Raw genomic sequence first — 26363 nt, 5'->3', positions numbered from 1 at the left:
ACAAGCTAAGCCCTGCTGCTTCTCTGAGCTGTTTCAAAAAATGATTACTGTTGGAAAGGACAATGACTTCTTCAGATGCTTTTCTTTTTTACTTTCCAAAGCTCTAATATTCTCTCATACCATGTTCCAAGAGGTACTTCCCAGTCACAGCCGTATTTGCAGGCTTTCTGTCAGACCAGATAATATGCGTGGTATTAAGGGATGTTTTCAGGTGGCCACCAAAAGACAGTGTAAGCCCTTTACATAATTTTGGGCAGTCCACACGAATATCTACCAGTTGTCTTCAGCTGAATAATGTGTAACCCATCTCTTTTTTCAATGAATGGTTCAGCACATGCTATTAATAGGATTGTAGTAACTCCATCATAATATCTAGAAGATCAAGTATTTTCCAATAATGATAAATGCTGAGGGTTTACAAGTACTGTCTGATAATCCTACTGTGGAATAACAGTCAGCTAGCTACATACCAAGTTCTGCTTCAAGACTCACTCCTTGTACTTGTAAAGGTACTTCGGGCTTTGACAGACAAGATCTGGTGAGAAGTAGTGCTCACGTATTTTATTCTAGAACACTAAGACTAATGGTAGAGAGACAAATGTTCCCTTCCTCCAGAAGACAAAACGACATAAAACTGGAGGTCATGTTATCTTCAAGTGCCACAGTATGACTTTTAGTACTCGGTAGTCGAAGGCCGCAGCTGCTTGTCCTCTAAAAGCAATCTCTAAGGTACAGAAATATTTTCATGGACTCTATGCTGTTGTTTGCAAACCGAAATTTTCTTATGTGACTTTCTGAAGATGATGGCTCAGTAGTGACCTGCACATTTAGCATATGCCCTAATTTCTTCTGCTTCCTGAAGTTTTATCCTTGTACCGCCTGGTGTTAGTCGCTCAATTTTAAGGTTTCTCAGTGCTGTACTTTCTGCATAACCCTTAGTTAATTTGTTGTACAGATTGTTAAATACTTTTGAAATTCTAGCACCTTACATAAAATTCTCTCAAAGTGGAATATTTTTGTGTTGTTGTGGGGTTTTTTGTGTGTGCAGTTGTTTGTTTTTTTTTTAATCAGATTGAATAGCTACTTTGAATTGTTTAATTTTGTGTATTGTACACAAACACCAGCTCACAGCTCCACAGGACTCCCTGCACATTTTGTAATAATTCTGTCTTAGCCCAGGTCCATATGGATTTACAATTATTTTATCAGGTATGCCAAACTTTATTTTTGAGCTTCAGACTTTGTAGCTTTCATGTACAGATAATTTAATGTTCAAGCCACAGTAGTATGCAGTACTGTATCCATGTGCAGTTCCTGTCAGCACTCTGTGGATCACATCTACTATTACAGACATTATAAAAGAATACATTAGGTCTCTGATCCAGGTATAGCGTTATCTTAGACATCACTGAACCCATAAAATGTCTATCTTGTCCCCAAAAGAAGATCTGACTTCAAGGATGCAATTCTTCCATATCCCTGAAGAAACCACATCACGGGATGAGGTTCACAAGCTGTTCTGACAATGGTATTTACAAAAAGAGAGAAACAAAAGATAACCACCTGCAGTGCACCAAGGAAAATTTTCAGAAGAGAACTGCCTTTACCTCTGATTGTTCATATTGCTACACCTCATAAAACACCTCTCCGAAGAACCACGGGAGAATCCCTTTTCTGGCAAAAGAGCTCACTTGGTAACGCTCCCTTGGGAGAACGAGGGAAGATCAGACAGCCTGTTAGTTACATCACTAGTTGTCAAAATGGCTATAATTCAACTCTTCATAATATGTGCACATCATTTTATTAACATTTTAAAACTAGTGTTGTAATGAGAATTTTCAGTATTATACCAACAATCAAGCAGCATTTTTTGTAAGCTGAATGATGTAAAATCTCAGATTCTATTATTGCTGCTGCTGCTGCTGTCTAAGATGATCAGTAAAAAGAAAAAGTACTCTGCATTTTCCTTTTGATGTGGCAGGTGTTAGTCACTCATGGTTTTAACTGGTAGCTCAGTTTTGTAAACTACATTCTTCGTACTGCTTAAAACATTTTGAAATTCTTCCACATCTCTGTTTCATTTAAAGCCAAGTTTCATTTGTCTTCTTTAATTACTTTTCCCTCAGGAGTTTATTTCTGTGCACTCAATAACAAGTTTAGAAACAGTATTTTTAGGATTTGTAGTTATAGGCCATCCTCAAGGAATTCTGCATAGTTGTTCTACGTGTTTATTAAATTAAACACTTAAAGAAGTCAGAAATATTCTACTATTAAATCACATTTGCTGAGTTTGCATTTGGAGTTGCAGAACTTTTATATTGTAACTCACTAATGTGTTTCCCAGTGACAATAATCTTCAAGTTCTGATCAAATTGTAAAGACAGCAGCAGTAATAAATAATCCTAAAAGGCTGAAGTATAAACCAGATGACAAGTGCCTCTTGGATGCATCTGCAAAATGTATGTAAGCATCTGTAGGGTCTGTTTCATGGGTGAGGAGAAGGCACTCGGTGCCCATAGGTGCTGTCGGAGCAGTGGATTCCCTGTGCTCAATATTCTCCTGTCCAATGAGGTGGAATGCTCTGCAGGCACATGGTTTACGCTGCTCAAAATAACTTGGGACCTGCAACTGACAAATGCTATTGCTCCGGTGGTGACAGGTTGTCCAGCTTCTTACAGCCATCCTCGTAACAACGAAGGTTAACTTCTTTCACTGTATGGACTGCTAGCTGTTTGTGTTCCTGAGGACTGGAAGAATTCCCTTGCTTCCTTACCTTTAATCTCACACTCGTGGATAATTGTCATCGCTACTAACTGCCAGCATTGGGCAGCAACACCTGGAGGAATTTAAAAAGGTAATGCTTCAACTTTAGATTGGTCTGCATTTTGATTTTGCAGCACAGGTGCAGAGGGGTTTGATGAGCATGTATCTTTAAATGCTAGTTATTGCTGATAAGACATATACAGGGAACAAATCATTTTTAAACTGACGGACTTAAATTACGCTGAGACGTGTGTATTACAGTGAAAGAGAAACAATGTTCTGCAGCATTATAAAGGGCTTGAATAGCATTGGTGGGGTTCTCAAAATCCCTTGGAGCCAGTCTGACTCCTCCAGAGTCAACGGAAGATAATAGTGACCTGAAAAGTTCATTGCCGGGACAGTATTCTTCTTTCAGCCTTTTTTCCTTCCACTCTCTGAAATGTTTACAATCTGCTGTTCAGCCTTAAACTGAGATGCCATAACGTGGGTTTCCTTCTTAAACAAAATCAAACCTAATTTAGCATGACCATAGTGAAAAACTTTATTTATTTATTTATTTATTTATTTCTCTATTTATTTATTTATTTTGTCCTGTAAAATGACCCCGCTGGCTATATTTAGTGCTGGGAGATCTGCTCTCTGGATTAATGTACACAACAGCTGCAGAAACAGTCCTGCTAGAAGGGCATAGCTCTCCCCCTTGAGCTCTGACTATCTCTCCTGCACTCTTTCTCTCTCAGAGAGTATTTGACTGTCAGTAGCAAATGTTTGGCTCAATATATTGCAACATTAAGCAGTAATCAGAAGCCCATCTTGAGTTTTACAAAATAATATGCCAACAATGGAGAAGACAGCAGATTAGCTCCAGTTTACGCCAGCAGAAAATTATACAAATCATGTTAAAGATACTGGTTACTTTATCAACAGTTTTGTTTTGGTCATGAGGTTTACATTTGTGAAGACGCTCTAAGGGTTTAAGAGCGGAAACAAAATCAGCAAGTGTTAATGGAACAATTTCACAAATGTCAGCACTGCTCTTCTCCCACTCCTATATCCCCTGAAGGTTTCTAAGGTCAGAATATTTCCTTCTTAATTTTTCTGGGTTTCTTTGTAGACCTTTTTTTTTTTTTTTTCTGAAAAGGCTACAAAATTGAACAATAAGAAGCATATTAGTTCCCACAGCTGAGCAGTATGAAAGCAGTATATTTGACTACATTTATAGTCAATTGAGGAGATAGGTTTTATATGTGGTGGACTATCATGGAGAAAGAAATGCATTCTGTGCTGTTTTGCTACTTGTATTCATTCTCTGGAGATTTTACAATATGTCTTGCTGTGCTACTGCAGAAGCTGTTTCTTATCAACAGCTACTAAGAATTTGATATCTAGTTGTGTTTGTAAATAAATATAAGATTAAGGTGACTTGTTAAAAATGTACACAGAACTATAAGAGCAGTTGGACAGTACACCCTAAATTGGCATCAAATTAACTGGCCAAAAAAAAGTTTACTTTGGTGTACTTGTTTTCATAAACAATAATATTCTATGAGTATGGGCAAATTGTTCCACTAAAGTCTCATTTAAAGCATAATAGTATATAATTATGATTGAAAAGTGGAAGTTTTTATGTTACAATGCTCTGTCTGGTGAAAAAACATAAAAGGACAGAACAGCAGATAAAAAATACAATGACAGTTTGAAAAAAAAAAAGGCACAACTGGGCCTTGTTAGAAAAACTACAACCGGATTTCTTTTGTGCCTCATTTAGGACTTTAGTTCCCTTTTTCACTAGGAGCCAATATTTATCTGAAAACTGAATGACATCCTAAAAACAAAACAGCCGATAGATTTGAAATCACCAGACAAATAGATGTGCAAAGGCACATGTATTTTGTTTGCATACCATTGCTTTTCAAGGCTTTTCTTTGTCCAGTTTGTGCTTATTCAGGCTGGCTACACAAGCAATCATTTGTCTTGTCTTCAGATACATGTGCACAATTCCTTTGACATCAGTGCTGCTTACACGCATGGGTAGAATAGAGAAATCTGCTCAGCATTTAAGTTGTGCAAATTCTCATTACAGTCATCTTATGGAGTGTTGTATTTTGTCAGAGTAGAGTGAGGCTATGCAGTACTCAAATCACTTACTAACTATCAGAGCCAAAATAAAACTGGGGGCAGTAGCCCTCAGCCTCATGCATTTCTGGATTTTTGCACTGCTTACACATATTGATAGCAGGAATAATAGAAATGACCTACTTTAAATCATTGGGGTCACTGTCCGTGAAAGTGGATTTGCAGTTTTAGCTATGAAAGGCTTGCAGTGCAGTGTGACTGTCTGGACCCGGATAAAAGAATACTGTCGCCTGTTTGTTGTATTTTCCATTGTGGACCTTTGCAAGCACATTCAGCACCAAACTATGGACTTCTGCTCTGTCTTTTGTATAGACCATTTCTCACATGGGCAATCTCTGAAGGAATCTGGGTTGCATACTTAATAAAAACTTGTCCTGTATTACTGGCATTTGAAGTACCACAATCAGAGCTTGTCCTAGCAGCTGTGGCCCTGCCTTCACAGGTCAGTGGGAGAGGAAGATCCCAGGCTGTCCTCAAAGACTACCTTCATCTCTTTTTCTTTTCGACCTTCTAATTTAAAAATCAGATGCAGTTTCTTTCAGTTTCAACTTGACTTTGCATGGAGTCTAACAAAGGTATTGTTTAACCTTGTAGTTCAGATAGATTCACTAAGGAGCAAGAGAATTTGAGGCATTGTTTAAAAATGGATCTATGTTCTCATTATGAGAACTACTTGTATGATGATTCTGTGAATATATATACGTATATATATACAAACATATTTGTGATCAGAGTAAAAAAAACCCGTTTCTTTCATTATGATAGTATGAAGGAAATGTTGACAAAGTTAGAAGTTTTTGCCTGTGCTTTTTATGTGAAGAAGAGATGGTTATTTTACTGTGCAGAGTGCCCACTGCTGCAGCACTGAGGTCATGGGTCAGGTGAAAAAGTATTCAAGGGCATGAGTCCAAGTGCACATAGGCCTATTGGAGTGTCTTCTGCAGAACTATTTGGAGGTGGGATTAGGGTTAGGTTATCTCATCTCATTTCTAAGTTGATAAATTCCATTTTTTTCTTTTGTGAGCTGTGCAATTATGCTATCAGTAAGAAAAGGAAGAGAAATTAGGGACAAAATACAACACATTTCACCTCTCACAAGTCAGTCCAGATTTGTGCTGCAATGTATCAAGGGAGAAGCTGGCCTATCCAAGTGCTATTTACAGAAGGGAGCCTGACACTGCTCCTTTATTGAGCAGAATCAGTAGTACCAATACATCAGCTATAACTAAACATTCTTTAAACCATCGATATTTACATGAAAGCCAAGTGCAGCAATATGTGAAGATATTTGTTAACACCACACCTGTTAGCAAATTAATGTTACAATGAGCAGTATAAAGCCACCAGCCTCTTTCAACTTGAGATCAGATGAAGCTTTAAGATCTGGAAATTATTAAATGGAAGAAAAAATATTCTTTGAATATTAAGGAATACTAAGAATATACAGGCTGCTCAGAAATACACATGAAGTAGAATATTTCTGAAACACAGACCTGTAGCATGCTTGTTTTCAGGTGTTTTTATTTTTGTCAGAAGCTTAGGCATAGAAGATCTCTCTTCATTTTCCATTATTTAACTACAACCCCTTCACTTACTTGATTCATTACAAGGAATGGAATGCAAAACTACTAATGTGTCTAAAACAGAAAAATAAATCACCTTCTTGTACACAGCTTTCTAAATGCAGTGATTAAAAGTACTTTATTCTCACATCCCCAAACACACACGACTGCTAATCTTGTTCCACTCCTCAGTTCCAGCCTAACCTTTAATATTGTAGAGTCTCTATCTGTCCTCCAGCAGCTATCATCGCACATCAACAGACAGCAACCGGAAATGGTGACAAAGGCAACAGCCAAGTGAGAAGCATGAGGGGAACAGGCTTTATACTGGGCAGATAGTGACAGGACAAGGGGGAACGGCTTTATCTAAAAAAAATTAAAAAAGGAGATTTAGGTTAGACATTAGGAGGAAATTCTTCACTCAGAGGACAGTGAGGCGCTGGCACTGCTGCCCAGAGCTGTGGGTATGCCATCTCTGGAGGTGCACAGTGCCACGGATGGGGCCCTGGGCAGCCTGAGCTGCTGGGGGGCAGCCAGCCCATGGCAGGGATTAGGGCTGGGTGGGCTTTGCGGTTCCTTCCAACCCAAACCATTCTGCAGCTCTATGATTTTATGATAAGTGAAGGAGTGTTTGAAAAGGACATCTTTAGGGCAGTAAGCATTCAATACCATTTCGAGCCAAACAAACTACAGGACATGCACTCAGATACACCTGTGATTCCTTTCAGTTTTGCTTAGATTTCAGTGCCACTATTTTCTTAGGAAAAAGCTTCAATTCTTTTAGTGATGACTCAGCAGTAGGAAATGAAAGGGTACAGCATTCCACCGCACAAGCTCCCTGGAGTGATTTTCCTGCCTTCCATACAATGATTTTCTAGTTAAACTATTGCCTAAATAATCTTTGGAATCTAGTTCTACCTCTGTGCGTATTTTATCACAAAGACCACTTGGCTAATAAAAGAACATTGCTGTAAATGTTCTGTGTAGGCTCATAGAAAATCTGAAAGCTTATGCAGTTAGTTTTCTCATGGAATCTGATTTAGTGAACCGCAGAAGTAGACGCAGCCAGTTTATGCAGTCCGTTTTGTTCATGACATTCTCCAAGGCCTTTCAAGGTGCCCAGTGTCACGGCTGTAAGTGTCCTGGAAAAGCAAAAGAAGCTGCCCCCTGTGTATTTGTTTACTGCTGTAGGTAACGAACCAGTTAAAACTGGAGAACTGCTGACTGCTGAAGTCAGTCATCCCATTTTCAATCCTAAGTTATTCATAACTATTATTCACTACTATTCAAAACTAAACATTGCAATTCCTCCCCTTGATAGCAGTTCATAAATAGAGACATTTTTCCAGTTTGCAAAATTCTTAGAGCTTTCATTGACACTACAGATTATTGCTTACTCTATTTGTACTAATGTCTGTCTTCCCTACTGATGATTCTTTACAGCTCAAGATAGATACTTGCAGTTATGGTGTACTTGTTGCTTGCCCTGTGATATTGCAGACATATGCCATGCACTGACTCACTCCTAGCAATCTGTGCCACTGCTGGGGGAGTATGGGATGATTTTTATGTAGTCACAAAGACACTTTTGTCTCAAAGCCCAATTAGGAAAAATTAAAGGGAAGGCTCGCGGCCTATTGAGGCCAGTTCACATCAAAACATAAAAACATCAAAATCTAAACAATACAAACAGTCCAGGAAAGAGAAAGACTGGATTCAAGCCCAAGTCTTAACTTTGGAGCTTAAATACCTATTTTGACTATATAAGGTCTGAATTATTCTTGTATTAATCAAACCTGTAATAGCATAGTTTTCTTCTGGTTATATATTTTTGCTCACTGGAAAGACAGTTCACATATGTATTTTAGAAAATGTATTGAATTTGGCCTTATTGCTATCTGGCCCCCAAACCTTGTCAGGCTGTATGCTTGGCTCGTTTCAAACAAAGCCAGTTTCCATCAACTGTGAAATCTGAATGGCCTCAGCCTACCCAGTGCTTCTTTCCACCATCAGACTTCTGTAGTGCTTGAAGAGAATAACTCCTTTTGGGGTGGGAAGGACAGAAACTGGGCATCTTGTATAGCATGCTTGTAACTGTATTGTCTGTGAGTCTCACAGCAACATTAGAAATATCACATCATTCAAAATGTCTTAAAACTTCAGGTAGCAAAGCACTGCTTTAAGGTGCTAATTTGATTAGTACCCAACTTCTCCCTTACTAAAAATAGAATTTAAAATTGTCTTCCACACAAGCTGAAAATAGAGTTAGTTATATTCTGACTCTGAGTGAGCTAAAAAACAAAACAAAAAAAAACAAAAAAAACCCACAAAACCTACCACCAAGACTCTCTAAGCACTAAGAATTTGGCATCAGATTTGTTTTCATCAATATCTTGCTTCCCACCACCAGAAAGAACAATCTGCTCTTTTCTACCCCTGTTCCAATGGATATAAGGAAGTTGTTCCAGCTGATTTCATGGAGAACTGTTTGTTTTCTTCCACTCATATCTGTCCTCAGATGGGCAGAGACAAGTTTGAAACAGTGATTTGTTCATTTACTTCCTACATGTCCTCTCAGAACTGTGACAGACAAACAGACAAATGATTTTGCTCTGCCACATATGGCTGCACAGTCTAGCCTGATCATGTGAACAGAAGATGCTTTGTCCAATTTTTTACTACTAGTCAAAACGAGACATCAGTGTAGGGAGGTTTTTATTTGATCACTTTCATTTCCTTTATCATTTTATATTTTTGTCAGCTACAAGCATTCACAATTTTGTTATTTTGCAGTAATTTACATGTCTTTTCCCTCCTTTGGCTATCAGACACTTGCTTATTCACTATTCTTTTTCACAATCTTGAATTATAAAACTATTTTTCCAAACCAAAGACACCTGCTTTGAGAGTGTCCCCCCATGCTGCAGTAACAGTCCTTAAGAAAATTAGCAGAAACTATTTCATGTTTCAGTGCATTGTTCAAAAGATGAATAGGAGACATACAAGACTCAAAACAAAGTCTCAACTGTACAGAGCAAACAGTTGCTTTACTATGGCTAAGTGCAGAAAAGCTGCACTGTGCTTAACAACCTATGTTGAAATAGACATAACCCCTACATGAAAAATTAATTAAAGCAATATCTTTACAGCAGAGGAAAATGAAACCCTGTGTAGACAGATGATTTTTATAAACTCAATCAATAATATTAATGCAGAAGTTTTTTACTTGATTTCAGCAGGTTTTGATCACACATTTGCATTTTCTCTGTAGACTTTCCACTGTTCTCTAAGGAACTGCATAGCCCTTCCTCAGCTCTGATGACATTTACAGACTCTGGAGATCAAAGTACAACATGCCATTCTGAAATGTTTCAGCCAAGAAAACTCGCAAGCTAAATTTTGCACTTACATTATACCTCTTCAGCCTCATAAAATACAACCTTCAGCTGCAGCATCTAAAAGTACACAAAGATACCTACAGCTAGATGTTCCCATTCAGCCACTGCCATGCATAGAGGTTAGTGCGGAGCTGTGTCCTTCCAGAGGAATGTAGAGTGTACTTCCTATGACACTCTCCTAGAAGTACACACTGCTCTCTTTTTTTTTCAGGCTAAAACAGCTGTATAGTGCAGAGAAAAGAGCTGGCTATGACTCTGTTTCTTTCCCTCTGTTTTTAAGTAGAAGGTAGTACATGGGAAGCAGTTCAAAAGCCAATTTGGTCCTTCATCACAGCTAAGCTCTATGTCTACAGTTCATTCATGTGCAAGCAAGGTTTGCCTCCCAAGCTATGAACTCCTTACGTTAGAAGGTATTTAAACACTTCAGAGCTGAAACCATAGATTTAGCTTTGACCTTTACAGTACGGAGTGTGCAATCAGCATATAAACAACGCAATACAGCCCTTTAAAAACATTCAGCTACAGTAAGGTTGCACAGCTGTTTAAAAAGTAAAAGCTGAGCAAGCAAAAGTGGTGCCCGTAGAACTGGAACTGTATGCCTTAGGGAAACCTCTTTGTTCTCCGATGAGGTTATATTACATACTCTATCCAGTCATGAAGCAGCTTATAGCATTACCTCACGTGGCTTTCCCAAATCAATGTTCTCTTATGCACCACAGCTTCACTTCACTACTGTGTCAGATAATCTAACACCAAGCATTTGAGCAGTGTTGCAGACCCTGGCTCAGTTGCAAGAGTGAGGCAGGTGTTGCTTTACAGCTGCAATTTGCACTGGGGACCAGATGCGTTATTTAGAAGTATATAATTTATACAGTATTTGAATTGTAGTTTTTCCTATAGGCACAAACTTATCAATATGATCAGGTGCCTTTATTGTCTTACTGAGTTTTATTGTTTCATATTACCAAATAATGAAATCAATACAAACTAAAATGTTAAATATTTACATAGGAAATAGAACTTCATCACAACAAATTGTGCATCAGCCAGAGGGATTTAGGTCTCAAAACACACATCAGAATACGATAGCTTTATGATCATTCACCGATGAAGTGTATCCATTTACATAAGAAGTGTAAATAGAAGCTTTCCTTTTTATAAATAAGGAAGGGCTATTTTTCATTGTCCTGGAACAGATACTATATCAGTACAAGATGTTACAATCTCATTTGCTTTTTACCATTCCTTTTCCAGGGAGAACTGTTCCTCTAACAGAACAGAAAGCCTTTTACAACAGAGATACCTTTATTACTTCTCTTTCACTGGTAGCTTAGGTTGTCCCATAAGGCTATGACTGGGAATGGCTGAGGAAGTGCATACACAATTCCATTTCTTGATGCCACTACAGCAACAGAACCTGCAGTGTGACAAAGCAGATACCTTGGAGTAGGAGTATTAGAAAGCACCACAGCAAGTCTTGCCAGGCCATAGATGAAGAGATCCTGAAAGAGATATCGTGCACTGCCCATGTTCTGAGAGACAGATTCTGCAAAAACTCATGCATTTGTTTCAGCTTTTTGAGATATCAGCTCTGAAAGGTTGTGAACATATATATTTTTCTCCATATTTAAGCAACCTTAAGATTAGCACATTAAGAAGATATCTGAATCACTCTACATTTAAAATTGCTCTTACATAAATAAGGAGTATAATATGCAGAAGAACTGAATTAGGTACTAAAAGGAATAACTTAGCTTTACTTATCAGGAATGCAGGTTAAAAATGGACTTCATCTTCTCATCTGTGGTACATTTTTTTTCAAAATCTGATGATTTTGAAAAGGATGACCTAAGATAATGATTTTAAAAACCCATGGTACAAATTATGTTTGTACTGAATAACGACAAAATTCTCTACTTTACTTGAAATAGATAGCTTATTAGAAACAATGTTTAATTTAAGAAGGCATAGGACATTTAACATCATTATTGTTTCCTATAATGCAATATGTTTAAGAATTTTAAATGAAAAATTGTCATTATAGAATATATTTGTTCCTCTCTCCCCTCCATCTTCCTTCCCCTCATCCCTCAAACGTTTTTTGAGGATTCATTTACTTACTACTTCAGTGTCTTTAAAGCTAAAATTAAACTTAATTTAAAAGTACTGTTGTTCCTCCACAACTCTCAGTCCTTGAAATAGCCAGCCATTTAATCTATCTGATGAGGTTGTTTCTAAGCTCACACATCAGCAGTGTGAAAGATTTGGCACTGAAACTTAGTCAATAACTCTATAATTGAAGTTTTGCCTGGAACAGCGTATAAATTATCAAGCAATACAATAGCAATTCAAGGCTACCATGGTAGAAAGTTATAAACGATGAATTCCTCTGTGCACAGGTGATAGTATCTGGCAGCATGTACTAAAACAGGCCTTTAAAACAAGGCCAGTTAATATCCAGAAAACAGTTGCACTTTGAAAACGTGTTCTGCTTTTCAGATTCTGTGCGATTGACAAATTTGCTATTGTTAAGGTGGTCCTATTTGTCCTTTTTTATTGGCAGCATGCAAGACGACAGTTTAGAATCCTCAACTTCAATATCTCAACTTCTGAGAGAAAGTTATTTAGCTGAAACTAAACATCAAGGGAACAGTGAAAGAAGCAGATCAGAACCAACTTCACATAACTTCCTTTACGGCAACAGCTCTGGTGATTCAGATGAGGTAGCTGCCCAAGATGACCTTCCAGATCTCTCTGCCTTTTTGAGTCAAGAAGAGTTAAATGAAAGTGTAAACCTAGCAAGACAAGCTATTGATCAGAATCCACTGGAAGCTAAACAGGATGAGCTTCATCTCCCAGATCAACTGAAAAACACTGGAAAAAACAGACAAATGGCCCACTCTACAGCTTTAAAAACGTCAGACAATGGCCTGCCTGCAAACTTTTGCCAGGACCGTGCCACAGATATAAAAGGTTCCAAAGGGAGCCCTCAAGGTCTAAAGAAACACCTTCCTTCTGAATCAGAATCAAAGAAGGAATTCCTAAACAAGGCAGCAGATTTTATTGAGGAACTTTCTTCACTTTTCAAAGCTCACAACTCTGAAAGAATAAGACCCCGAACCTGCAAAAATTACAGGAGCAAAATTGATTCTAAGAGCAAGTCTGCTCAAAAAGCTAGCTCTAGTCTCTCCGGTACATCAGAAAACAGAGAGAGGCTTTCCATTCCGCTACCTCTAGACTTGGAAAACAAATCAGAAGAAACATTTGAGAAAATAGATGATCAACTAGCAGAAAACTTGGAATCTATCAACCAACTGACAAGTGCGGAACTAAAAACAGAGTTAGAATCTGCATATTCTGATGAGCCTATTGGACAGCCACCACGCTTCACTCAAAAACTGAAGAGCAGGGAAGTTCCTGAAGGAACCAAAGTGCAATTGGACTGCATTGTAGTAGGAATCCCCACACCTGAAGTCAGGTAAACACATTCTGCGTAAACATGTTGTCATTTTGTATATCTGTAACAGTAGGTGTATGCCTTATTCTTTTCAGATATTTTAATGCATATACTCCAGGAATCTGTAGCAGAAGTCCCTTAATCTTCATTATTGAAATTGATTACAATGAAGAAATGCTTTCTTTAAATCATAACAAAGAATAGTTACATTTTAAGGCGATGCATTCTTGGGCATATTATTTTCTTAGAGTTTAATAGAACTGTTTTTAAATATTGTATTTCCACAATAGAAAGAAATACTAACTTCTGAGTGAGAAATTAACAGAAAACAAGGCTGATCATGTAAACTGGCTAATAAAAACACCACTAACTGATCTGAGATCAAGTGCTTTAGTCTGGAAGAGGGTAGACTGGACCATAGGAAGAAGTTCTTTACCATGCGGGTGGTGAGACAATGGAACAGTTACCCAGAGGGGTCTTGTGGCCACCTCCCTGGAGGCATCCAAGCCCAGTCTGGATGGAGCTGTGAGCAACTTGGTCTAGTGGACGTGTCCCTGCCTATAGCAGGGGGTTGGAAATACATGATCTCAGAGTTCCCTTCTAATCCAAATCATTCTATGGTTCTATGAGCAAACAATTTCCTATATGTCAAAGCCTTCCATAAACGAACAGAAAAGAAAGGAATGCAACTGAGTTATTATACAACTATCAGCATCTCAGTTCTAAGTCAGATTCTAACAAAATTCTGCCATGAGCTCAGAAAAATCAGATCTATTCTATCAAGAGCAGGACGCATTAATTGACACTTATCCATATTGGATGACTAGCCTGCTAAATCTGACCACTTAGTTTTCACCTTTATCTATGAGAATTTTGAAGGTTAAATAGGTAACATTTGCAAAGATCATTTAAGGTGAAAGGAAGTGTGAAAGAGCTGCATTTTACTCATCAATGTCATAAATGAAATGAGAAATAGATTACTATGCATTTTAAAGTTTCCTTGAAAATTCTCAGTCTCAGTGTTTTGAAATCTGAATTTGTTCTCATAGAGATAATTAGCCAAATTTACCCCTCAGTGACATTGGTGGAATCACATTTCCTTTGTTGGGACTATAAATACAACATTAAGGAAAATTCGATCCACTTTCTAGAGAAGCACAATACTTATTTGCAAGCTAGTGTCTGCTGTATCAGAAATAGATTCCTTTATGGGCATTCTAGAGTTGTGTCATTTTTCTAAACACTGAAAAGAACTGTTTGTGTTCAGCATGTAATTGAGGGGCTGTGAGTTTCACAGATGGCCCACATTCTCCAATTGTCAGCTCATTACAACAGTCCTTGTCTTCCTAATATACTCAGACAACTCTGGATGCAGCACTGCTGCAGTCAGCGCTATTATCGTCTTTCCCACCAAACTAATATGCAACATTATCAAATGAAAAATATTTAATTTTACAAAGATGCTTCCAAAGATTTCTGCAGTAAACAATCCTTGTCTTTCACTCTCTTGGTATTCTGGCACATCAGATACTATTTTTCAGAAGAAAGAATATTTTACAACACATAATTGAGTATATAAGAACAAAGATGTACAAATAAGTCCTCCTGTATTCACCTGTCTTTAGTTATAGACAGTCTCGTCATGAAGAAAAGCTACGATATCTGTAGGATCCCTGAACTGTGACTAGCATCATTCTACCCCACTCATGCCTTCATAAAAATTATGTAGGTTCCCAGTACCTAACACAACTTTGACACATGGTACCACATAGTTTCTCTTGCCTTTGACAGTAATAGGAAAGACTCAATGGTTTGGTTTTAAAAAGAGGTATCTGAGCTGAAGTTGAAGAAATAACTTGTTTGGGAAGAATACACTTTCTGTCCAAAGTGACTGCTGAAACAAACCTTTTGAGGCATACTTATGGTGGAGTTCATGCATTCAGCCCTTAAGTACAGGGAGTAGTCTGAGCAAAGAAGAAAACAGTGCCAGAAAATAGACAGGAAATATAATTCCCTAGATATTGGCATGCCTTTCTGAATACATCAATTGTAAAGGCTTTGAGACTTATCTGAGCACTTGCCTTGACAAATCTTTTTGATATTAAAAATGCCTCTTGGATCCATGGACATAAGCAACAATTTCTTTTTCTTCTCTCATTCATAACTTATAATACAAAGAGAATAAAGAAAATTTTCTCTTATGCATATAAACATGTATCCAAACCCAATCCAGTTTTTCTTGTATTTAAAGGTGAACACCAATTTACTTGTTTATGGCCACATGCTTTGATGCACAGTATTAGTGAGTGTTTCTCCAGAAAGCCACAAAATCATCCTTTGAAAAGGATGTTATAGTCATGTCTTTGATACATACATAAAAATGAAAAGGTATTCATGCCTTCTAAGTTTGGGTGTTAAACAAGTATCTGAATTAGAAGCTGACACTATAAAGTTACTGAAACCTCACAAGGGCAAATCAAAGAATCCAAGAACAGTGACTCATCCTATGGAGTACCCATGTACCTGCAGTATGCCTGCCCTGACTCAGTTACCATTAAATTCCATGGAATTGAATTTTTGTCCCATTAAAACATAAGGTTTTCCATTGAAATTTGTTTCAATGTTTAATTTTATTTTAAATAATAATCTACGTAAGTGCATTACAGTCAATATGGGAGCTGTTACATTTTCATAGAACAGGTATCTGTCAGAGTTGTCCAAGGATAAAACACTGCTGTCAGGCATTGGACTTCTCCATCACAAGTGTGTACATGGTTTACTGGCTCTTGCTTGTAAGAAGGGTTTTTGAAGAATAGAGAAGCTCAGAAGGGAAGGAATACCTTCCTAGGGACGTGGACACACAGACAAGTTACTGGAGAATACAAAGCATTTATCTACCAGTTGCATTAACTGCTGTACTGAATGCTCCTACTGTGAAGTGACAGAAGGGAAGGTACCTTGCATTCAGTGCAGCATGTTAGGGCATGAGGGTTTGAGTGTGTGACAAAAAACAGAGGTTACTTTGGAACTACCCACTCACATGCTGAAATCCCAAGGCCAAGGTAAATAGAGACATGAAGAAAAAAATCCCATAGAGAAGGCAAGTCCCAAGCAGCCAAGCTCAAGAAAAACATCAGGCTTCACTTCACAGTTTCATAATTCAAACTACGAAATTAAAAATTTACCACAAAAGGTTGCAAGTATAAACGTTCCCTTTTTGTCTGTGTGTGTATGAATGTGTTGTCAGCTGGGAGAAAGCTGGGAATGTTAGCTGATCATAATCATCTGTTATCACGATTTGTCCTGTTCATCCAGGATTCTTTCAACTCCACCCATGCGTAGGAGTTACGCAAAGAATGAGTGTAAAAAAGTCATTTGCATGAGTAATACATATTCATGTGCTTTCCCTCATCATAGCCTTTTTAATCACTGCCACAAGAGGAAAACAGAAAATGTAACAAATTCTGGGGTATGTGTTCCATTAATCACCAAGACTCTGAATGCATGTTTCTTCACTAAAAATAGTGCTCATCTTTAATCTGCTGTGTAGAGCTCCCAAAACAGTGATGAAAGCTTCTTGTTGGCCATAGCTGTGGAATTTGTGGAGCTGTGCTCACAGCTGGCAACTGCCCTGCTTTTGGAGTTACAGTTTTCTGAGGTTTGTGGTGAATTAGTTTGGTATGCATGAAGCTGTGCAAGAAGAGAAGAATTCCAATAGATAGATAGCCAGATAGCCAGACATACAAAAATCATTAGACTCAGGAATTCAGTAGTTAGCCAAGGTGGCAAATTGATGAGAGAAAGCTAAACGGTGGCTGTTTCTGAAGCATGATTTCTTCTTTCCTCCATCTAGCTGAAGGCCCACAAATAAGTATTCCTTGGACACTCGTGCTATTTCATATTTGCTTGCGTCCTGGGACTTACACTGGACTTCTGAATCACAAAAATGAATCCCAAGTTACTCATAAAGCTTGTAACGTTTACACTTATAATGTTGTAGTGGTATTTTGGGAACCCAGAGCAGTGTGAAACAAGAAGATTCAGCAAGTTCTATGATGTTATTTCTCAGTCACCACTTGTAGAAATCATGTAGTTAAACTGTAATGGTAATTATGAGGGAGGAAATCAGAGAGAGGAGATTTAGAGAGAAGCTGATCACAAGAATGGATAGGACTAGAAAGTATAATGAACATTCAGATATCACATTTGAAAGCACAACAGTACAAAACCAAGTGGATGACATAAAAACTGTAAGTTCCTTTCAGGATAGATCAGGGTCAAAATATCATTGGCAGTGATAGAGCAGTATAACTTACAGGCTTGGTGGGTAGCTAACTAGTGCATAAGAGCTCACGAAGGGGCAGAAAATTGGATGGAGGAGCAAGAGGAGAAACTGGAAACTGGAAGTACCTCTGTACAGAAAGCTAAAACCTTCCTGAATTAATCCAGATAGACACATCCAATTACTTTTAAGATAACTCAGGTTAATCTAATGAGCTATTATGGTAGAGGAAGCCCGTTGAGACTTCTTTCTAGATAGATAGTCTCAATTAAATGTTAGCCTTTTTCAGTATCATCAATTGAATGCAGTGACACAGAAGAGACTAAGAAAGACTGATACTATGGTATAAGGGCCTGCAGCTGGCGCAAACATTAGTTCACATCTAAAGAGCACTACTACAATTACTGTTAGATTACTGACTATAATGCAGGTAAGGAATAAGTATTTAAGAGTCATGCATAGCATATTTGCTCCTTCCCATGCTTCCTTGTATAGCTCTGTTTCTTTATGAGTAATGATAGGTATGATAGTCACCTCTTTCCATGAGGCAAGCACTCCTTATTTTCTCAAGCTCAGAGGTGCCTACATTTTTCCAAACTGTTTGGCACATCACTCTTAGGTTAATTTTATTTATGAATCACACTGCATGGCATACACAGCCATCCTGGAAGCGTCATGAGGATTTAAAGTTCTAAAAACAGGCTGTATGTCATAAGGTTTCCATGAAAGCATTCTTTAACATAGGCATACAAAGCTTAAAAAGTGTATTTTAGTGCCACTTTGTTTTGTTGACTAGATCTGTAACCAGTCGCTGATTTTTAAGATTCTGGAGTCACATCAGATTGACTAATTTTTTTTTCCTGGCTGCCAAATGAAACCATTTATCTGTTTTAATGCTCAAAACCTAGACAGCCGAACTTCTCTTACATAGAACTCCAATCAAGTGGATGGACTAATACTTAGGATGACTTTGGCACAGCAGATGGCACTGCTTGTGCTTCATGTGAATCTGTGTTGTATGATGAAGCTATCACTACAATTTGCAGCAGGATTGAAATGCCAGTGACAGAGAATATTGCTACTTCAGTCATGCCACGTATCTCAATGTCAGAGCTCCCTTCTTAACCGACATTTAACTGCTACCATGCACAACATTTTTAATCATAAGAATAAAATAAAAACGTTAATAAGCAAGGAATACAAATGGCCACACCAAAGGTTTACCTAAGGACTAGTTTTATAGGAGCAAATTGTTATTTACATCTAAGAACTGAAAGCAAATAACATAGTCAGCACACAATCAAATTAAAAATAATTTCACACTGTGAAGATAGTATCTAAAAAACACACTGCATAGGAGAACTAAATCCAGATTTGAAACAGAAACTAAATGCTGAAGTTTTAAACAACTTTCATTGCAAATTTTGGAATCAAAGGGAAAAAATAAGTTTTAAAAAATAAATCATTCTTCATCATTTGCATGAGTCTACTGAAGGAATATTCTACTTATATGCTACTAACATAACTGCAGAAAATAGCTTACATGATGCGTTTAATTTGGTTTAGAATTTGCCTCACAAAGTCATGCACTACAGACCTATCTTTACACTAAGCTGGAGAAGCTCATCAGGAAGAACACAAAGTTCTTACACGTTACTGATGATTGTACTGCAGCATTGTGTGTATTTTACATTATGGGTCTTGATTAAGGAACTGCGTTTGGGTGGACACAAAAATATAATATTATTTTAGTATGTAAGTTATTTTAATGTTCTGGAAAGATGCTGCTAAAATGAAATCATGTATAACATGGATATTCTCTTAGATAGTTTTTCATATCTGCTAAAATTAACATGCTAAAACAAGACTACATTGTAAGGAAGAGGTATGAGGTAGGTGTATAAAAAGACATGAGTAAGCGCCATGACTCAGCTCCCAAACATACACAGTTGCCTACATGAATTACCTTTCTAAAAGTCTGCTTGTACATCCAAGCACACAATATGTGCTTTTAGTAACTCAACTGTGTATGAGCATTAAGTTTGCTCTTCTGAAAACATAAACATTGCCAATTATCACCAATTGCAAATCTTAGATCATGTTATATACAGAATTTTAAAAAAACCCTTTGAGGATCACAGGAATCCTATATGATTTCCTAGTCTGGAATCTAAAAATGGCACTAATCAATTTCAAAGTATCTGGTTAATCAGCTCTCTGGTGCATATTACTGCATTTCTCCCTTGGGATTGCTAAAAATTTCCTCTACTTACTCACAGCTGCCAGAGTTATTCTTTTATCCCATGCATTAGAAGTTTGTGTTCTGAATGACAAGGGCCCTGCATTTCATCTCCACTATGAACTGTTACGTCTGTATCTACAAGTTTGAAAGGGCATCACAGAACAGATAAGCAAAGGTAATACTCCTGGGGAGCTAGTCAAGAAGAAAGCTTTATCTAATTACTCATAGGACAAAGACTGCAGCTGTAGCCACCTGACTGTCCCACCCCTTCTTTTACGGTTACTTGCAGGTATCAGAAGTGGGTTAGAAGAGAATTTGTATAATTCAGTTGTCCTAGATCTGCATGTCCAGTGCTCTCGTGCAAACCCATTTTCATCAGGCCAGACCAGGGACAGATGTGCCCACAAATACATTGGAACCTGTCATTCTTTCTTCACTTCTTTCTTCACTTTCTTCACATTCTTTGCTTCCAGGAGAAAAGTGAACATTGAGATGGTAACATTTTAAAGTAATGCTGCCAGTATCTGCAAGAGCTTGCCTATCAGAGCTCTATAGGCTCAAATGGAAGAGAACTGGATAACCTTGGCCGAAGTTCTCTGTGTAAAGCAGCACCAGTTTCACTTTGGTAAAACCCTGCAAGGAGGATGTGGATATATTTTATTGTAGTAAATCTGTACTTCAGCTGTGAAATGTCATGAGAGATAGGGCATTTCACACCCTACTGGCATTTTCTTTTAACATGGTGATATTTACTTCGTATCTGCCTGCTGCTAGTCAGAAACACCAATTTCACAAAAATTGTTTAATTAGAAGAACTTTCATTTCCCATTACAGTGGAAGCTTGTAAAAGAAGATAAGCAGGCAAATGTAAACACAAAATAAGGCTTTTAAGTTTTAGATCTATCTATCTATAGCAGATTGCCTTTCTAAAAGGGAAAATTGTGTCAAGCAGTATAATTCATTGTACAGTTCAGGAGATTCCCACCATAGCAGGTGGACACGCACAGTTTCCAGGCTGTCAGTGAACTGTACAGCTACAGATTACAGTAGCATGCAACTTGAGGTGGACTGGGGAATACCCTGCCTACTTTAAGAAAGCCATGCTGGGCAGCTGATATTGATGGTGCACAAATAGTACAGTTTACTTCTTATCTAATCACTATTTAAGTTCCAGTTCTGTACTCCTTTATACCTCACAATCCTTTTGAGGCTCCTTTTTCCGATTGCAAAATATGCTTCTATTAAGTACTGGTTTTCTATGCTATAGACTTCCTTATAGCTTTTTTCTTTTATCCCCAGCATATTCATTTGGGGTTTTCTCCACATGCAATTTGCATCACAAACTGCCATAAAAAGTTGTTTTCAAGAGGTGAATGCAACTAACTGGTTAGACAGACTCGTGTTCTTTATATAATTAAGGCAGAATTGTACAAAAACAATTTACAGTATGAGCTTGAAAGTGGGAAATATTACAATTTATTAATCAAAATATCCTTAGTCTTTCTTCAACAAATCCTATTTGGTGCAGCATGTAACAGTAAATGCATTTCTCATTGCTTTGATAGCATCTCAGAGGGACTTTTTAAGTTTAGCTACTTATTTAAAAACAGCTGTATCACTGAACATCATCCCAACCTTTTAACTTTGGATTTCTATCCATAGTACTACACCTTCTCTATAAAACCTAGATTGTCCTATAGAATTTGAGTCTGGTTCTGCAAATCCACGTGGTTTTTCTCCTTTTGTTATGTATTTTTCATTTTATCAAGCAATAATCACAGAATCACAGAACTGTAGGGGTTGGAAGGGACCTCCAGAGATCATCGAGTCCAACCCCCTGCCAAAGCAGGTTCCCTACAGCAGGTCGCACAGGTCGGCATCCAGGCAGGTCTTGAACATCTCCAGAGAAGGAGACTCCACCACCTCCCTGGGCAGCCTGTTCCAGTGCTCCGTCACCTCACTGTAAAGAAGTTCTTACACACATTCATGCGGAACTTCCTATGCTGAAGTTTCCGGCCGTTTCCCCTTGTCCTGTCTCCACTCACCACTGAAAACAGACTGGCCTCACCATTATGACCCCCACACCTCAGATATCTATAAACCTGGATCAGGTCCCCTCTCAGTCTTCTTTTCTCAAGGCTGAACAGACCCAGTTCACTCAGCCTTTCCTCATAGGAGAGATGCTCCAGGCCCTTCACCATCCTCGTGGCCTCCGCTGGACTCTTTCCAAGAGATCCCTGTCTTTTTCATACTGGGGAGCCCAGAACTGGACACAGTACTCCAGATGAGGCCTCACCAGGGCAGAGTAGAGGGGGAGGATCACTGACTGTTCTCTGCTGCTGTTAGTTCTCAAAAATTGAGCTGATGGTTTCTGTCATGAACACATCTCAATGAACTGTCTGTTCGGGGGCTGCTTTTTCTTTTCCTTGGGCTCCTACATTTGTTGAAACCAGCCTTCTGAAAACTGAGGGAATTAAGAGCACTTAGGAAAGTCTTAGATGAGAATGTGAAGTCTCTAAAGGGCCCAAAATACTTGTGGATATTTAGCTGGGTTTCAAAGAGAAATAGAGCAATGTCATGCAGAAAAGAATTCAGGATCCAGATTTCTTACTGCTGTTGCCCTGTAAGGAAGTATCACCATATTTTAATAAATCACTTCTCTTTCTGTATTTATGTGTGGGGGTTTTTTTTGTTTGTTTTTGTTTTTACTTTTTTTTTTTTTACCAAAAGCAGATTTTCTTACTTTTTCACAAAATGAAGAGTAATGTGAAATTTCCTGTAAGTCACGTTCTGAGACAACATGAACCTTGGAATCAAAAATTCAAAGGAAATTTGTTTCTTTAAGGATTGTTTTGTGGGGTTTTTTTTGCTACTCTTTAAGCTACAACACAGATCTAAATGCACCTTAAGAGAATTCAGAGCTGGACTGATAGTGTTCCAACCTCATAGCTTCATTTTCTTCCACCCTACTATTGAATTCTATAAATCAGGAAAAATACATCCCTTATATAAACTAGTTTGTTAGTATGTTTAAAATACTGCAAAGAAAGGAGCTCTGTTATTCTCTGTACCTGAATATTGTGGAAGCTGTAAATATTTTATTTCTATGACTGTTGATCCAGCTTGTCTGCAATACTCTGCTTGGACCTTCAGGCTAAAAACTACCCATTTTATCATCAGAAAGACTTCCAGTGTTGTCATTCTCGTTGTCAGGTTGCTTTTACTGATAAAACCAAATTTATTTATTTATTTATGTATTACCTTGCAGGTGGTACTGTGAAGGCAAGGAGCTTGAAAATTCACCAGACATTCAAATTATCCAGACAGGTGATCGACACTCACTGGTAATTGTTGAAGCTTTTGAGGAGGATACAGGACGTTACTCGTGCTTTGCTTCAAATATCTATGGAACAGACTCCACATCTGCAGAGATTTACATAGAAGGTAACATTATAAGTTGTTTCAGAAATGGTTGCTGAAATAAGTAATACAGAATTAAGATAAAATTATGCATTTTGTATGTTACGTGCTTATTAGATTTATCACAAAAATACACAGAAGTCATTTCAGTCACTACTAACATACTTAGCATCTCTGTAAAACATCTTTCATATAATTGATTGCTCTTTACTTATGATTTTAATTATGTTGCTTCCCAGAGATTTTACATATTTCATTGCAAGATCAAAGTCTAAAAACATTGAAATTCCAATACCAACAGATGTTTTTTGCACGTGGTTACTCTAAATAAAAGAAATCTCAACTTTGTGTGTAATTTTAATCAGCCCCTTTTCCCTAGAGTCATTATTGTAGATTGAATGTAGGATAGCTCGTCAGAGCTGGTCTTTTTCCACAAGAAAAATTTTCAAGTAGCTCAATCCTAACTTATTATTGGGATGCTGTAACCAAAATGATAAAGTACACAGCAGCAATTGGATCTTTTACCTGCACAATAGATGCTGTAAACAAAACAAAATATGTCTCCGCATATTGAAGTCTATTTTTTTTTCTCCCCTCCTTTTTCTACCTAGCATTTTTTCCTACCTTTCCTAAGAAAGGTCTATAAGTTATCTCTTTATAACACCTTTTTGGTAAGGTTTTAGATTGTATCCATCACCACATTAAGAGGATTGCAAATTTAAAATAAGCATGTAGAATTTTCCTCTTTTTTTTTTTTTTGTTTCTCAGACAGATGAATATATTAGTATGTGACACCACTGACAACAGTGTGACCATTCATAAATTAAAGCACCTACCCCACTTAATACAAGAGTACTTTCACTCTATCATTATTCTTTGTTCACTTCTCTAATCTGACAGCAAAAGGACGAATCCTTTTTTAGTATCAGCACTGCCCCAACATTAAAGAGAGATGTCTGTGCTTGGCAGAGGTTTCTTAGTCCTTAACACTTGGGCCAAGGCCTGCTTTTATCTAACTCAGTGGATGCTGGGTGGAACACATGGCAGATGGATGCGCTTATTAGCAGAAGCCACAGAGAAAATGACAATTCCAAAGTCAGTGAAGACTGAATTAGAAGTGTAACGTGTCTCAAGAAGACAGCTGTTAGTAAACCGTGCTGATATCTTCTCTTAACTGTGCTACAAGGCACCAATGTATGAACAATAGTTGTGATCCCAGGTGTGTTTTTTTCCCCCTCCTTTTCTTCTAACAGGTGCTTGAGAAAAGCAGCTCTTATTTGATCCACAATGGCAATTAAAGACTAATATAATAGTGGCATTTTAAATAGATCCTGAGGAGTACTCAGGTATGCATTCACTCACAGATGCTGTTTTGCTTATTTCAATTGACCCTCATTCTAAATCTGTTTTATGTCAACAGCAGTTCTGCATCTTGTACTCTATGTAATGAACAGCATGGTTCACATCCACTGCAACATGATCTTGCATTTTGGCATACCTTTGTAATAAATATTGATACAGCATTCTTTAAATACTCTATGGGAATTCTTAATACTGGTTTGTATGATTCTTAGACAAAATTCTCCAAAAACCACACCACTAAGTGTTTTTTTTTTCTTTCTGGGTTTTCATAGGAGCCTCTTCTTCTGACTCTGAAGGTGAAACCGTCAGAGACGAAATGGATCAGTAAGTTTAAAATAAGTTATACTTCTTTATTTTTTACAGCTAAATAAGCCTGCAAGTGTAGATATTTCCATTTCTATTTTGCAACTCCTATGCTTTTATTTGGGCTTTGTTTGGTGTCAGATGTAATCTAAAATCTGGGAAATTGTTTTCTAATTTTTCCTAAACAAAATCCATTCCCTGTGCATTTAGAACCTGATCCAATGCTGTTAGTCTTTCAAAAATCAAAGTTTTTCTGTTAACTGGAAATGGAATCAGACAGGTGAAAAGCCACAATAATCACTATTTTAAACTCCTTCGTATACACCAATTCAATATAAAATGCAACCAATGCTTATGAAAAGCAAACTTCAATTAGATAGACTTATGCACTCTGTTTTTCCTCCATAATTTATCAAGAATAAAGTATTCACTTTAAATCAAATACAAAACATTGCAGTATGATTGAACTACTTCATAGCCTGACATAAAGCAAATCTTGTCTTAGGTGATTTTTATCTCAAAGTCATAAAATATACCAGATTGGATTGATTTATGGACTGTGATAAGCTTAGAGGTTTCATATAAAACTTAAGATTAAGAAAATCTCACAGGTTTGGGGATCAACTGCTAAGTTTTTCTATTGTTTTAGCTTAGAGCTTTCCAAGTGTCTCAGGAATAGCAGTTTTTCCTCAATTAACTCGTTAGTGATTAATACAGTATTGATCCTGATCCTAATTCTGATCATCATCCTGATTACTTGACAGCATCTCTTGAGTCTGCTAATATCATTAAATCTTGAAGTAACATCACATTCTTCATTACTTAAGAAAAAACAAGAATGCTGTTCTGACATTGTACACGGACGTCCTCAAACAGTAGAATTCTGAAAGATCAGGTATAGGTATAATCAAGGTGTCTTATTTTTGCTTAGTTTCCAGCTCTTACCACTATAATATCTCAGACTGCCTCCTGGGGTTTGAAGGCTGGCTTTCCTGAAGGGATTTGTGGTGCATTGCAGATCAGCCAGCACATAATTCAAAATGAGATTTTTTTTTTTTATTTTTTTTTTTTTTTAATCTTAGTTCTCTGCATCATTTTACTTCACCAGAAAAATAAAATGTCAAAATTTTTACTTCCATGTAGGAACAGACAGAAGAAGTGAGTAGTTGTCAACCCGTACAGTAACTCTGAATGATTTGTTGGTCAGAAAACACACCCCTCCCGTTTGGTTGGGTTTTTCTTGTTTGTTTTTTTAAAACTTTGCAAAGGATTATTGAATCTGTATCTAAGTGGACCACAGTATTTTCATTACCTTATGAGCCCAGATCTGCATACAAACTTAGTGAGCAGTGCAAGAGAAACTGCTATCACCCTTTCATGCTACTCAGAGCAGTTAATAGCATTTTTCAAGCTACAGCTGGGCTAACTCAGGCCATTT

General features: G+C 37.5%; 2 protein-coding genes across 4 annotated transcripts in view; one reads left to right on the top strand and one right to left on the bottom strand.

Annotated features, from left to right (window-relative positions):
* Positions 1–26363, top strand: part of MYPN (myopalladin) — a 69690-nt gene that overhangs the window by 10596 nt on the left and 32731 nt on the right. The window contains exons 2-5 of one of the 3 annotated variants that reach the window (XM_052677986.1): positions 2660–2854; positions 12423–13337; positions 23109–23284; positions 24895–24946. In XM_052677986.1, coding sequence (XP_052533946.1) covers positions 12424–13337; positions 23109–23284; positions 24895–24946 — 1142 coding nt within the window. In that variant the 5' untranslated portion in view covers positions 2660–2854; position 12423. Of the gene's footprint in view, positions 1–2606; positions 2855–12422; positions 13338–23108; positions 23285–24894; positions 24947–26363 lie in introns of those variants that run through there. The other 2 variants (XM_052677988.1, XM_052677987.1) reach the window with 2 other exon arrangements.
* The window catches only part of PBLD (phenazine biosynthesis like protein domain containing), a 73882-nt gene continuing 70620 nt past the window's right edge, over positions 23102–26363 (bottom strand). The window contains exon 10 of the transcript XR_008205298.1: positions 23102–23263. The gene's annotated coding sequence lies outside the window, so the exon portion shown is untranslated. The remainder of the gene's footprint in view (positions 23264–26363) is intronic.

Source organism: Tympanuchus pallidicinctus, unplaced genomic scaffold, assembly GCF_026119805.1.
Source record: "Tympanuchus pallidicinctus isolate F22 unplaced genomic scaffold, pur_lepc_1.0 scaffold16, whole genome shotgun sequence".
In the NCBI taxonomy this organism is placed as follows: domain Eukaryota; kingdom Metazoa; phylum Chordata; class Aves; order Galliformes; family Phasianidae; genus Tympanuchus; species Tympanuchus pallidicinctus.
Note: the sequence above shows the minus strand (reverse complement) of the source record. Positions and strands in the feature narration are given on the sequence as shown.